Here is a 15,059-nt window from a genome sequence, read left to right on the forward strand (position 1 = left end):
ACAGAGTTCCATTCGACAATGCCATTACCACTCCAATTAAAAACTATAATTTACAAACAGTGTAAACTGCGATTTGAGATATCATATATCGATGTAACAGAGAATTCTCTTGAATACTTGGATGTTAGTTACAACACATTTTACTCCTGGATAGGGCCGATAAATAAAACAAAGTAAAAAAAGAACTTTTAAAGTATATGGTATATCTTTGAAAAGATATGAAAGTAAAGACTGTTTGCCATAAACCAGTGCCATGCCAGTGTTTGAAATACTGTGTTTAATTTCGATATAGATGGCTCTCGTTTGATCTTTATTTAAAATGTTGAAGATCAATTTCTTAAAGTGAATAGCATAATTTCGGAACTTGCAAATCATACGCATTGTATAATTGTGACTTTATCGTGAAGATATTCTAATTTTTTCCAGAAGAGCATTCAAAATTTGTTTCAAAATACCGTGATTAAGTTCGATGCAATACAGTAGGGAATCAATATTCAATGCATAAAAATTATAATCGATGTAAGCAGTTTAGCTACAAGTTAAAGCTATGATGGTGGATTTACCAACAATATATATTTCAATACCTTAGTTGTGTCAAATATTTGATAACAGCATTAAAGATTATGAACTTTAGTTACAGTGTCTGGTGTTTGTCACATCAAACTATGTTCGTAGAACATGTAATTTTTTTTCGTCGTGAACAATTCATATAAAGTGCTGTTACAAAAGGAAAATACGCGTTAACTGCTTAAAGGTTTTCAACTTAAATGACTCAGAACTCAAGTAAAGCTTACGCAACTAGAATTTGCTAAAAATGAAATAAAAAAAAAAGTGTTACAAAAAGGTCCAACATGTTATATGTTTTAGTGTTATTGTTCAACTGCTCGGACGTTAAACCACAACAAACAAACAAACTGTTTACCTTTGCAGGAAGAGTTTAGAAATTACCTTGAAGTTATAAACAATATATCTTTGCTATCGGAAATTTTTAGCGCACACCAGGAAATATTTTCTTGTAAATAAAAATGAATTAAAGTTTGCCTGTTCGTTCAGATAAAAAGATGACAATAGTCGTTATGGTAGGTTTTTAAAAGTATCTTTTTTCTGTTAAGAAATCCATATTCCTTATTTCATTCGTCTTCTAAAAAGTTGTAATTTATATTGTTTGATGATCAATGACCGATAGTACTGTTTTTTTGAAAGAAAGTAATTAAGTTTTCTCCTTGACAAACAATGTCGTCTTTTCGGTAAGTTCATGATTGATGCTATATTTTTATAATTAACGATAACAGCCAGTGTGATTTGTTTCGGAAAGCATGTAAATGCACACCTGAAAATATGTAAGTACGGTCTAAATCTTATGTCTTGCCGTTATTATACATGTATCACAAAGACAACAACAGTAGTCTTAATAACAAGACTTATTTTGATTTTAGAGCCGAAGTGTGAACTTGATGTTTCTCATGTTTGTAATTAAAAACGTGGTTAACAGCACAGAATTATTGTATAAAACGAAGCCAACGAATTGCTCGTTTAGCGAAACGGTTGACAAATGTTTGCGAGTTGATTGCTCGAATTCTGGGCTCCAAACGCTACCGGTCATCCCAGGGAATGTGTGCATTGCTGATTTCCAAAACAATAATATTAGTTACATTAAAAAACAGTATTTTTCAAACTATTCTGATATAACTGAGTTGGATTTATCAATCAACAAGCTTGTGGCGTTGGATAGAGAAACGTTTGAAGGCCTTACAGCACTAATTCTTTTGAGATTAAACTCCAATCAAATACGACAATTAGCGTCTGATACTTTTGAGAATATTACCAGCATGGTTCAACTTTATATACAGAATAATCACATCAACTGGTCGTCGACAAAAGTGACCTTCCCGTCATCCATGAAATCACTTCACGCCGATGCTTTTGTTTATAAATCATCAGTGTTCAAAACTGCAATTAATCGTCTCCGGGAACTAACTTTGTCTGGATTTGAAGGTCAATGCAATATGTCTATTGTTACAAGGGATACTTTTAAGAAGGTCCCAAATCTACAAGTTCTCGAAATAACGCAATGTGGAATCAATTACATATTCAGACATTCTCTTGATTTCTTGAAGAACCTTTACAGGTTGGATATTTCTTATAACCCTTGTTTAAAATTTGCTGGGTTACAGAACGTGACAATGGATTTACCTTCGACTTCAATACGGTATCTGTCGTTTAATAAAATTCACCAGACATTTGAAATGAACACGATGCTCCTTAAGTCACATATAGCAGATTTACATAACACAAAGTTAGTTGAACTACATGGAGATAGTAACCGAATCCAGCTTATTGAAACGGGGGCTTTAAAGTTACTTCCTCTGACCATGCAAAATTTATCATTTAGTGATAACATGTTTTCCTACGGAAACTACCTTAATGATGCCATAGTCATTACTATAAAGTTTCTCAATGCTTCGTACATGTTTACAGCACATAAACGCCAACCAGATGAAAAATGCATAAAAAATTCTTTGTACACTCATGACAACCGACCCCAGAGTAACGCGATGACGGACAACCAATCCAAAAGAAACACGATGACAGAGTTCCATTCGACAATGCCATTACCACTCCAATTAAAAACTATAATTTACAAACAGTGTAAACTGCGATTTGAGATACCATATATCGATGTAACAGAGAATTCTCTTGAATACTTGGATGTTAGTTACAACACATTTTACTCCTGGATTGGGCCGATAAATAAAACAAACAAATTGTCATACCTTGATCTATCAAATAATCTCTGTTCAAATGTATCCAAAATATTTTTCATGGGGGCTCCAAATTTGGAAACTTTGAAGATACAAAACAATTATCTTGGACTTTCGTTTAGTTCCGATACAAAAGGTGAAATATTTCAGTATTCGACCAAACTTAAAATTTTGGATGCCTCAGGAAACAGAATAACCTTTCTTCCATTTCACTTTTTTAAAAACCAGATACACTTAGAAAACCTATCTTTGGCAGAAAATATGCTTGATGACGTTACTTTTCAAGTAGAACATATGAAAAATCTGTCTAATTTAGATTTATCAGGCAACATTATATTTGAATTAAGTGAATCTGCCAGAAATCAATTTGACAGAATAAATGTAATAACACTAGATCTAACCAATAATCCACTACGCTGTTCGTGTGATACTATCGAATTTATCAGATGGATGTCAGAAACCAGCATAAACTTCAGTAACTTACAAAGTTATATTTGTCTTTCTCCAAAGGGTAAAGTTCTACTTTCTAATCCCGAATCAGTTTTTCAAACTCTGAACAAAGCGTGCTCTAAGTATACGGCTATAATTATATGTAGTGTGTCCCTTTCAATGTTGTTTTTGGTAGTATTGTTTTTAGGGATAACATACCGCTATCGCCGGAAGCTTCGTTATATTTTTTACATAACGAAAAACAAATTTAAGATAAATGTCGAAGCCTGCGAAGGTAGAAGTTACAAGTATGATGCATTCATTTCTTACGCGGAGGAAGATTGCTCCTTTGTGCACAACAAGCTTGTTAAAATCCTAGAAGAAACTGCTGGATTTAAGTTATGCATACATAAACGGGATTTCCTTCCAGGGTATTATATTGCAGAAAATATTACCGTGTCAATACACCATAGCCGTAAAGTGGTTGTTATTATGTCGCGGAATTATCTTAGATCAAACTGGGGTCTATTCGAATACAACATGGCTAAAACTGAAGGTATCTATTCTAGAAGCAAAGAAAATATCTTGTATCTCGTGTTCATAGAGCAGCTGTCAGGAAAGGATCTGCCGCTGCAAATTTTAGAACAGATTGAATCAAAATCGTACATGGAGTACCCGAACGATGAGTATGGAGACCAGGTATTCTTTCAGAAGCTTGTGGAAGCGTTAAAAGTATGATAGTATTTTTTTAGCAAGCGCTAATTTTTTTTTTAAAGTTGGTCCCAGATTCTGACAGACGCAGGTTCAGTGAGGTTTATTACCAGCGAGTCTCAGTGACACTGCGATTGTGAAATTTGAACTTCGCTTTAGAACCGATTTCATTTTATTTTCCTGTTAGTATGAATAGAGAAAATCAAGTGAGCTTTGTACTAAAACTGTTCAAATAGTCATTTTTTCATATGATTCATATTACATCAATTTCATTCAATTAATAATGACATTTCCGACATTATTCGACTAGGACAAAAAAGCAATTTCTTCCTTTTTGACAATGGTTATATGTTCTTTCACTCGAGTTCAATTTTAAGTTAAGTCCCAAAAAATGCAGTGGGTTGAACTAGTACACCCCTGCACCTCTAGCAAAATATGCACACGGTATAATATCCAACTCAAAAGGAGTCTGATTCCAATGCAAACACTAAAACATACATGTCTTATGATAGCTTATAAACTGTACACTATAAAATATCTTACATTTTTAAAATATCTTATAAAGCTAAGGAGATATCTAATGAGATTAAATGTATTATATAGTTTATATGTTGTTTTTCATTAAGTTTATGAGTTATATCTTATAAATTTTATACGATATCACATATTGTTTACGCTAGAAGATATTTAAATCATTTATAAGATATCTTAAAAGATTTATGTGAAAATCTTGTATAGAAAAAAGTAAAAGATCTTTTAAAGTATATGGTATAAAAATTCTTTGTATACTCATGACAACCGATCCCAGAGTAACGCGATGACGGACAACCAATCCAAAAGAAACACGACGACAGAGTTCCATTCGACAATGCCATTACCACTCCAATTAAAAACTATAATTTACAAACAGTGTAAACTGCGATTTGAGATATCATATATCGATGTAACAGAGAATTCTCTTGAATACTTGGATGTTAGTTACAACACATTTTACTCCTGGATAGGGCCGATAAATAAAACAAAGTAAAAAAAGAACTTTTAAAGTATATGGTATATCTTTGAAAAGATATGAAAGTAAAGACTGTTTGCCATAAACCAGTGCCATGCCAGTGTTTGAAATACTGTGTTTAATTTCGATATAGATGGCTCTCGTTTGATCTTTATTTAAAATGTTGAAGATCAATTTCTTAAAGTGAATAGCATAATTTCGGAACTTGCAAATCATACGCATTGTATAATTGTGACTTTATCGTGAAGATATTCTAAATTTTTCCAGAAGAGCATTCAAAATTTGTTTCAAAATACCGTGATTAAGTTCGATGCAATACAGTAGGGAATCAATATTCAATGCATAAAAATTATAATCGATGTAAGCAGTTTAGCTACAAATTAAAGCTATGATGGTGGATTTACCAACAATATATATTTCAATACCTTAGTTGTGTCAAATATTTGATAACAGCATTAAAGATTATGAACTTTAGTTACAGTGTCTGGTGTTTGTCACATCAAACTATGTTCGTAGAACATGTAATTTTTTTTTCGTCGTGAACAATTCATATAAAGTGCTGCTACAAAAGGAAAATACGCGTTAACTGCTTAAAGGTTTTCAACTTAAATGACTCAGAACTCAAGTAAAGCTTACGCAACTAGTATTTGCTAAAAATGAAATAAAAAAAAAAGTGTTACAAAAAGGTCCAACATGTTATATGTTTTAGTGTTATTGTTCAACTGCTCGGACGTTAAACCACAACAAACAAACAAACTGTTTACCTTTGCAGGAAGAGTTTAGAAATTACCTTGAAGTTATAAACAATATATCTTTGCTATCGGAAATTTTTAGCGCACACCAGGAAATATTTTCTTGTAAATAAAAATGAATTAAAGTTTGCCTGTTCGTTCAGATAAAAAGATGACAATAGTCGTTATGGTAGGTTTTTAAAAGTATCTTTTTTCTGTTAAGAAATCCATATTCCTTATTTCATTCGTCTTCTAAAAAGTTGTAATTTATATTGTTTGATGATCAATGACCGATAGTACTGTTTTTTTGAAAGAAAGTAATTAAGTTTTCTCCTTGACAAACAATGTCGTCTTTTCGGTAAGTTCATGATTGATGCTATATTTTTATAATTAACGATAACAGCCAGTGTGATTTGTTTCGGAAAGCATGTAAATGCACACCTGAAAATATGTAAGTACGGTCTAAATCTTATGTCTTGCCGTTATTATACATGTATCACAAAGACAACAACAGTAGTCTTAATAACAAGACTTATTTTGATTTTAGAGCCGAAGTGTGAACTTGATGTTTCTCATGTTTGTAATTAAAAACGTGGTTAACAGCACAGAATTATTGTATAAAACGAAGCCAACGAATTGCTCGTTTAGCGAAACGGTTGACAAATGTTTGCGAGTTGATTGCTCGAATTCTGGGCTCCAAACGCTACCGGTCATCCCAGGGAATGTGTGCATTGCTGATTTCCAAAACAATAATATTAGTTACATTAAAAAACAGTATTTTTCAAACTATTCTGATATAACTGAGTTGGATTTATCAATCAACAAGCTTGTGGCGTTGGATAGAGAAACGTTTGAAGGCCTTACAGCACTAATTCTTTTGAGATTAAACTCCAATCAAATACGACAATTAGCGTCTGATACTTTTGAGAATATTACCAGCATGGTTCAACTTTATATACAGAATAATCACATCAACTGGTCGTCGACAAAAGTGACCTTCCCGTCATCCATGAAATCACTTCACGCCGATGCTTTTGTTTATAAATCATCAGTGTTCAAAACTGCAATTAATCGTCTCCGGGAACTAACTTTGTCTGGATTTGAAGGTCAATGCAATATGTCTATTGTTACAAGGGATACTTTTAAGAAGGTCCCAAATCTACAAGTTCTCGAAATAACGCAATGTGGAATCAATTACATATTCAGACATTCTCTTGATTTCTTGAAGAACCTTTACAGGTTGGATATTTCTTATAACCCTTGTTTAAAATTTGCTGGGTTACAGAACGTGACAATGGATTTACCTTCGACTTCAATACGGTATCTGTCGTTTAATAAAATTCACCAGACATTTGAAATGAACACGATGCTCCTTAAGTCACATATAGCAGATTTACATAACACAAAGTTAGTTGAACTACATGGAGATAGTAACCGAATCCAGCTTATTGAAACGGGGGCTTTAAAGTTACTTCCTCTGACCATGCAAAATTTATCATTTAGTGATAACATGTTTTCCTACGGAAACTACCTTAATGATGCCATAGTCATTACTATAAAGTTTCTCAATGCTTCGTACATGTTTACAGCACATAAACGCCAACCAGATGAAAAATGCATAAAAAATTCTTTGTACACTCATGACAACCGACCCCAGAGTAACGCGATGACGGACAACCAATCCAAAAGAAACACGATGACAGAGTTCCATTCGACAATGCCATTACCACTCCAATTAAAAACTATAATTTACAAACAGTGTAAACTGCGATTTGAGATACCATATATCGATGTAACAGAGAATTCTCTTGAATACTTGGATGTTAGTTACAACACATTTTACTCCTGGATTGGGCCGATAAATAAAACAAACAAATTGTCATACCTTGATCTATCAAATAATCTCTGTTCAAATGTATCCAAAATATTTTTCATGGGGGCTCCAAATTTGGAAACTTTGAAGATACAAAACAATTATCTTGGACTTTCGTTTAGTTCCGATACAAAAGGTGAAATATTTCAGTATTCGACCAAACTTAAAATTTTGGATGCCTCAGGAAACAGAATAACCTTTCTTCCATTTCACTTTTTTAAAAACCAGATACACTTAGAAAACCTATCTTTGGCAGAAAATATGCTTGATGACGTTACTTTTCAAGTAGAACATATGAAAAATCTGTCTAATTTAGATTTATCAGGCAACATTATATTTGAATTAAGTGAATCTGCCAGAAATCAATTTGACAGAATAAATGTAATAACACTAGATCTAACCAATAATCCACTACGCTGTTCGTGTGATACTATCGAATTTATCAGATGGATGTCAGAAACCAGCATAAACTTCAGTAACTTACAAAGTTATATTTGTCTTTCTCCAAAGGGTAAAGTTCTACTTTCTAATCCCGAATCAGTTTTTCAAACTCTGAACAAAGCGTGCTCTAAGTATACGGCTATAATTATATGTAGTGTGTCCCTTTCAATGTTGTTTTTGGTAGTATTGTTTTTAGGGATAACATACCGCTATCGCTGGAAGCTTCGTTATATTTTTTACATAACGAAAAACAAATTTAAGATAAATGTCGAAGCCTGCGAAGGTAGAAGTTACAAGTATGATGCATTCATTTCTTACGCGGAGGAAGATTGCTCCTTTGTGCACAACAAGCTTGTTAAAATCCTAGAAGAAACTGCTGGATTTAAGTTATGCATACATAAACGGGATTTCCTTCCAGGGTATTATATTGCAGAAAATATTACCGTGTCAATACACCATAGCCGTAAAGTGGTTGTTATTATGTCGCGGAATTATCTTAGATCAAACTGGGGTCTATTCGAATACAACATGGCTAAAACTGAAGGTATCTATTCTAGAAGCAAAGAAAATATCTTGTATCTCGTGTTCATAGAGCAGCTGTCAGGAAAGGATCTGCCGCTGCAAATTTTAGAACAGATTGAATCAAAATCGTACATGGAGTACCCGAACGATGAGTATGGAGACCAGGTATTCTTTCAGAAGCTTGTGGAAGCGTTAAAAGTATGATAGTATTTTTTTAGCAAGCGCTAATTTTTTTTTTAAAGTTGGTCCCAGATTCTGACAGACGCAGGTTCAGTGAGGTTTATTACCAGCGAGTCTCAGTGACACTGCGATTGTGAAATTTGAACTTCGCTTTAGAACCGATTTCATTTTATTTTCCTGTTAGTATGAATAGAGAAAATCAAGTGAGCTTTGTACTAAAACTGTTCAAATAGTCATTTTTTCATATGATTCATATTACATCAATTTCATTCAATTAATAATGACATTTCCGACATTATTCGACTAGGACAAAAAAGCAATTTCTTCCTTTTTGACAATGGTTATATGTTCTTTCACTCGAGTTCAATTTTAAGTTAAGTCCCAAAAAATGCAGTGGGTTGAACTAGTACACCTCTGCACCTCTAGCAAAATATGCACACGGTATAATATCCAACTCAAAAGGAGTCTGATTCCAATGCAAACACTAAAACATACATGTCTTATGATAGCTTATAAACTGTACACTATAAAATATCTTACATTTTTTTAAATATCTTATAAAGCTAAGGAGATATCTAATGAGATTAAATATATTATATAGTTTATATGTTGTTTTTCATTAAGTTTATGAGTTATATCTTATAAATTTTATACGATATCTCATATTGTTTACGCTAGAAGATATTTAAATCATTTATAAGATATCTTAAAAGATTTATGTGAAAATCTTGTATAGAAAAAAGTAAAAGATCTTTTAAAGTATATGGTATAAAAATTCTTTGTATACTCATGACAACCGATCCCAGAGTAACGCGATGACGGACAACCAATCCAAAAGAAACACGACGACAGAGTTCCATTCGAAAATGCCATTACCACTCCAATTAAAAACTATAATTTACAAACAGTGTAAACTGCGATTTGAGATACCATATATCGATGTAACAGAGAATTCTCTTGAATACTTGGATGTTAGTTACAACACATTTTATTCCTGGATAGGGCCGATAAATAAAACAAAGTAAAAAAAGAACTTTTAAAGTATATGGTATATCTTTGAAAAGATATGAAAGTAAAGACTGTTTGCCATAAACCAGTGCCATGCCAGTGTTTGAAATACTGTGTTTAATTTCGATATAGATGGCTCTCGTTTGATCTTTATTTAAAATGTTGAAGATCAATTTCTTAAAGTGAATAGCATAATTTCGGAATTTGCAAATCATACGCATTGTATAATTGTGACTTTATCGTGAAGATATTCTAAATTTTTCCAGAAGAGCATTCAAAATTTGTTTCAAAATACCGTGATTAAGTTCGATGCAATACAGTAGGGAATCAATATTCAATGCATAAAAATTATAATCGATGTAAGCAGTTTAGCTACAAGTTAAAGCTATGATGGTGGATTTACCAACAATATATATTTCAATACCTTAGTTGTGTCAAATATTTGATAACAGCATTAAAGATTATGATCTTTAGTTACAGTGTCTGGTGTTTGTCACATCAAACTATGTTCGTAGAACATGTAATTTTTTTTCGTCGTGAACAATTCATATAAAGTGCTGCTACAAAAGGAAAATACGCGTTAACTGCTTAAAGGTTTTCAACTTAAATACTCAGAACTCAAGTAAAGCTTACGCAACTAGAATTTGCTAAAAATGAAATAAAAAAAAAGTGTTACAAAAAGGTCCAACATGTTATATGTTTTAGTGTTATTGTTCAACTGCTCGGACGTTAAACCACAACAAACAAACAAACTGTTTACCTTTGCAGGAAGAGTTTAGAAATTACCTTGAAGTTATAAACAATATATCTTTGCTATCGGAAATTTTTAGCGCACACCAGGAAATATTTTCTTGTAAATAAAAATGAATTAAAGTTTGCCTGTTCGTTCAGATAAAAAGATGACAATAGTCGTTATGGTAGGTTTTTAAAAGTATCTTTTTTCTGTTAAGAAATCCATATTCCTTATTTCATTCGTCTTCTAAAAAGTTGTAATTTATATTGTTTGATGATCAATGACCGATAGTACTGTTTTTTTGAAAGAAAGTAATTAAGTTTTCTCCTTGACAAACAATGTCGTCTTTTCGGTAAGTTCATGATTGATGCTATATTTTTATAATTAACGATAACAGCCAGTGTGATTTGTTTCGGAAAGCATGTAAATGCACACCTGAAAATATGTAAGTACGGTCTAAATCTTAGGTCTTGCCGTTATTATACATGTATCACAAAGACAACAACAGTAGTCTTAATAACAAGACTTATTTTGATTTTAGAGCCGAAGTGTGAACTTGATGTTTCTCATGTTTGTAATTAAAAACGTGGTTAACAGCACAGAATTATTGTATAAAACGAAGCCAACGAATTGCTCGTTTAGCGAAACGGTTGACAAATGTTTGCGAGTTGATTGCTCGAATTCTGGGCTCCAAACGCTACCGGTCATCCCAGGGAATGTGTGCATTGCTGATTTCCAAAACAATAATATTAGTTACATTAAAAAACAGTATTTTTCAAACTATTCTGATATAACTGAGTTGGATTTATCAATCAACAAGCTTGTGGCGTTGGATAGAGAAACGTTTGAAGGCCTTACAGCACTAATTCTTTTGAGATTAAACTCCAATCAAATACGACAATTAGCGTCTGATACTTTTGAGAATATTACCAGCATGGTTCAACTTTATATACAGAATAATCACATCAACTGGTCGTCGACAAAAGTGACCTTCCCGTCATCCATGAAATCACTTCACGCCGATGCTTTTGTTTATAAATCATCAGTGTTCAAAACTGCAATTAATCGTCTCCGGGAACTAACTTTGTCTGGATTTGAAGGTCAATGCAATATGTCTATTGTTACAAGGGATACTTTTAAGAAGGTCCCAAATCTACAAGTTCTCGAAATAACGCAATGTGGAATCAATTACATATTCAGACATTCTCTTGATTTCTTGAAGAACCTTTACAGGTTGGATATTTCTTATAACCCTTGTTTAAAATTTGCTGGGTTACAGAACGTGACAATGGATTTACCTTCGACTTCAATACGGTATCTGTCGTTTAATAAAATTCACCAGACATTTGAAATGAACACGATGCTCCTTAAGTCACATATAGCAGATTTACATAACACAAAGTTAGTTGAACTACATGGAGATAGTAACCGAATCCAGCTTATTGAAACGGGGGCTTTAAAGTTACTTCCTCTGACCATGCAAAATTTATCATTTAGTGATAACATGTTTTCCTACGGAAACTACCTTAATGATGCCATAGTCATTACTATAAAGTTTCTCAATGCTTCGTACATGTTTACAGCACATAAACGCCAACCAGATGAAAAATGCATAAAAAATTCTTTGTACACTCATGACAACCGACCCCAGAGTAACGCGATGACGGACAACCAATCCAAAAGAAACACGATGACAGAGTTCCATTCGACAATGCCATTACCACTCCAATTAAAAACTATAATTTACAAACAGTGTAAACTGCGATTTGAGATACCATATATCGATGTAACAGAGAATTCTCTTGAATACTTGGATGTTAGTTACAACACATTTTACTCCTGGATTGGGCCGATAAATAAAACAAACAAATTGTCATACCTTGATCTATCAAATAATCTCTGTTCAAATGTATCCAAAATATTTTTCATGGGGGCTCCAAATTTGGAAACTTTGAAGATACAAAACAATTATCTTGGACTTTCGTTTAGTTCCGATACAAAAGGTGAAATATTTCAGTATTCGACCAAACTTAAAATTTTGGATGCCTCAGGAAACAGAATAACCTTTCTTCCATTTCACTTTTTTAGAAACCAGATACACTTAGAAAACCTATCTTTGGCAGAAAATATGCTTGATGACGTTACTTTTCAAGTAGAACATATGAAAAATCTGTCTAATTTAGATTTATCAGGCAACATTATATTTGAATTAAGTGAATCTGCCAGAAATCAATTTGACAGAATAAATGTAATAACACTAGATCTAACCAATAATCCACTACGCTGTTCGTGTGATACTATCGAATTTATCAGATGGATGTCAGAAACCAGCATAAACTTCAGTAACTTACAAAGTTATATTTGTCTTTCTCCAAAGGGTAAAGTTCTACTTTCTAATCCCGAATCAGTTTTTCAAACTCTGAACAAAGCGTGCTCTAAGTATACGGCTATAATTATATGTAGTGTGTCCCTTTCAATGTTGTTTTTGGTAGTATTGTTTTTAGGGATAACATACCGCTATCGCTGGAAGCTTCGTTATATTTTTTACATAACGAAAAACAAATTTAAGATAAATGTCGAAGCCTGCGAAGGTAGAAGTTACAAGTATGATGCATTCATTTCTTACGCGGAGGAAGATTGCTCCTTTGTGCACAACAAGCTTGTTAAAATCCTAGAAGAAACTGCTGGATTTAAGTTATGCATACATAAACGGGATTTCCTTCCAGGGTATTATATTGCAGAAAATATTACCGTGTCAATACACCATAGCCGTAAAGTGGTTGTTATTATGTCGCGGAATTATCTTAGATCAAACTGGGGTCTATTCGAATACAACATGGCTAAAACTGAAGGTATCTATTCTAGAAGCAAAGAAAATATCTTGTATCTCGTGTTCATAGAGCAGCTGTCAGGAAAGGATCTGCCGCTGCAAATTTTAGAACAGATTGAATCAAAATCGTACATGGAGTACCCGAACGATGAGTATGGAGACCAGGTATTCTTTCAGAAGCTTGTGGAAGCGTTAAAAGTATGATAGTATTTTTTTAGCAAGCGCTAATTTTTTTTTTAAAGTTGGTCCCAGATTCTGACAGACGCAGGTTCAGTGAGGTTTATTACCAGCGAGTCTCAGTGACACTGCAATTGTGAAATTTGAACTTCGCTTTAGAACCGATTTCATTTTATTTTCCTGTTAGTATGAATAGAGAAAATCAAGTGAGCTTTGTACTAAAACTGTTCAAATAGTCATTTTTTCATATGATTCATATTACATCAATTTCATTCAATTAATAATGACATTTCCGACATTATTCGACTAGGACAAAAAAGCAATTTCTTCCTTTTTGACAATGGTTATATGTTCTTTCACTCGAGTTCAATTTTAAGTTAAGTCCCAAAAAATGCAGTGGGTTGAACTAGTACACCTCTGCACCTCTAGCAAAATATGCACACGGTATAATATCCAACTCAAAAGGAGTCTGATTCCAATGCAAACACTAAAACATACATGCCTTATGATAGCTTATAAACTGTACACTATAAAATATCTTACATTTTTTAAATATCTTATAAAGCTAAGGAGATATCTAATGAGATTAAATATATTATATAGTTTATATGTTGTTTTTCATTAAGTTTATGAGTTATATCTTATAAATTTTATACGATATCTCATATTGTTTACGCTAGAAGATATTTAAATCATTTATAAGATATCTTAAAAGATTTATGTGAAAATCTTGTATAGAAAAAAAGTAAAAGATCTTTTAAAGTATATGGTATAAAAATTCTTTGTATACTCATGACAACCGATCCCAGAGTAACGCGATGACGGACAACCAATCCAAAAGAAACACGACGACAGAGTTCCATTCGAAAATGCCATTACCACTCCAATTAAAAACTATAATTTACAAACAGTGTAAACTGCGATTTGAGATACCATATATCGATGTAACAGAGAATTCTCTTGAATACTTGGATGTTAGTTACAACACATTTTACTCCTGGATAGGGCCGATAAATAAAACAAAGTAAAAAAAGAACTTTTAAAGTATATGGTATATCTTTGAAAAGATATGAAAGTAAAGACTGTTTGCCATAAACCAGTGCCATGCCAGTGTTTGAAATACTGTGTTTAATTTCGATATAGATGGCTCTCGTTTGATCTTTATTTAAAATGTTGAAGATCAATTTCTTAAAGTGAATAGCATAATTTCGGAACTTGCAAATCATACGCATTGTATAATTGTGACTTTATCGTGAAGATATTCTAAATTTTTCCAGAAGAGCATTCAAAATTTGTTTCAAAATACCGTGATTAAGTTCGATGCAATACAGTAGGGAATCAATATTCAATGCATAAAAATTATAATCGATGTAAGCAGTTTAGCTACAAGTTAAAGCTATGATGGTGGATTTACCAACAATATATATTTCAATACCTTAGTTGTGTCAAATATTTGATAACAGCATTAAAGATTATGAACTTTAGTTACAGTGTCTGGTGTTTGTCACATCAAACTATGTTCGTAGAACATGTAATTTTTTTCGTCGTGAACAATTCATATAAAGTGCTGCTACAAAAGGAAAATACGCGTTAACTTCTTAAAGGTTTTCAACTTAAATGACTCAGAACTCAAGTAAAGCTTACTCAACTAGA

The 15,059-nt window shown here is 32.7% G+C and overlaps 2 protein-coding genes and 1 long non-coding RNA gene across 3 annotated transcripts; all 3 read left to right on the top strand.

Annotated features, from left to right (window-relative positions):
- The first annotated feature begins 988 nt into the window (after positions 1 to 988).
- LOC148623043 (toll-like receptor 4) lies at positions 989 to 4,505 on the top strand. Its single transcript, XM_088573535.1, has 2 exons — positions 989 to 1,079; positions 1,437 to 4,505. Exons 1-2 carry the CDS (start codon positions 1,062 to 1,064, stop codon positions 3,927 to 3,929), a joined length of 2,511 nt encoding a protein of 836 aa, XP_088429661.1. The 5' UTR covers positions 989 to 1,061; the 3' UTR covers positions 3,930 to 4,505.
- Positions 4,506 to 5,742: 1,237 nt separating this feature from the next.
- LOC148623044 (toll-like receptor 4) lies at positions 5,743 to 9,227 on the top strand. The gene is made up of 2 exons (XM_088573536.1): positions 5,743 to 5,832; positions 6,190 to 9,227. Exons 1-2 carry the CDS (start codon positions 5,815 to 5,817, stop codon positions 8,680 to 8,682), a joined length of 2,511 nt encoding a protein of 836 aa, XP_088429662.1. The 5' UTR covers positions 5,743 to 5,814; the 3' UTR covers positions 8,683 to 9,227.
- Positions 9,228 to 10,417: 1,190 nt separating this feature from the next.
- Positions 10,418 to 14,013, top strand: LOC148623045 (uncharacterized). The gene is made up of 2 exons (XR_015920756.1): positions 10,418 to 10,583; positions 10,941 to 14,013. It is a non-coding gene; the product is annotated as an uncharacterized LOC148623045 (long non-coding RNA).
- Positions 14,014 to 15,059: the final 1,046 nt, after the last annotated feature.

Source organism: Perna viridis, chromosome 3 (genome assembly GCF_037379345.1).
Source record: "Perna viridis isolate PV_CMFRI_1.1 ecotype Kerala chromosome 3, ASM3737934v1, whole genome shotgun sequence".
Classification (NCBI taxonomy): domain Eukaryota; kingdom Metazoa; phylum Mollusca; class Bivalvia; order Mytilida; family Mytilidae; genus Perna; species Perna viridis.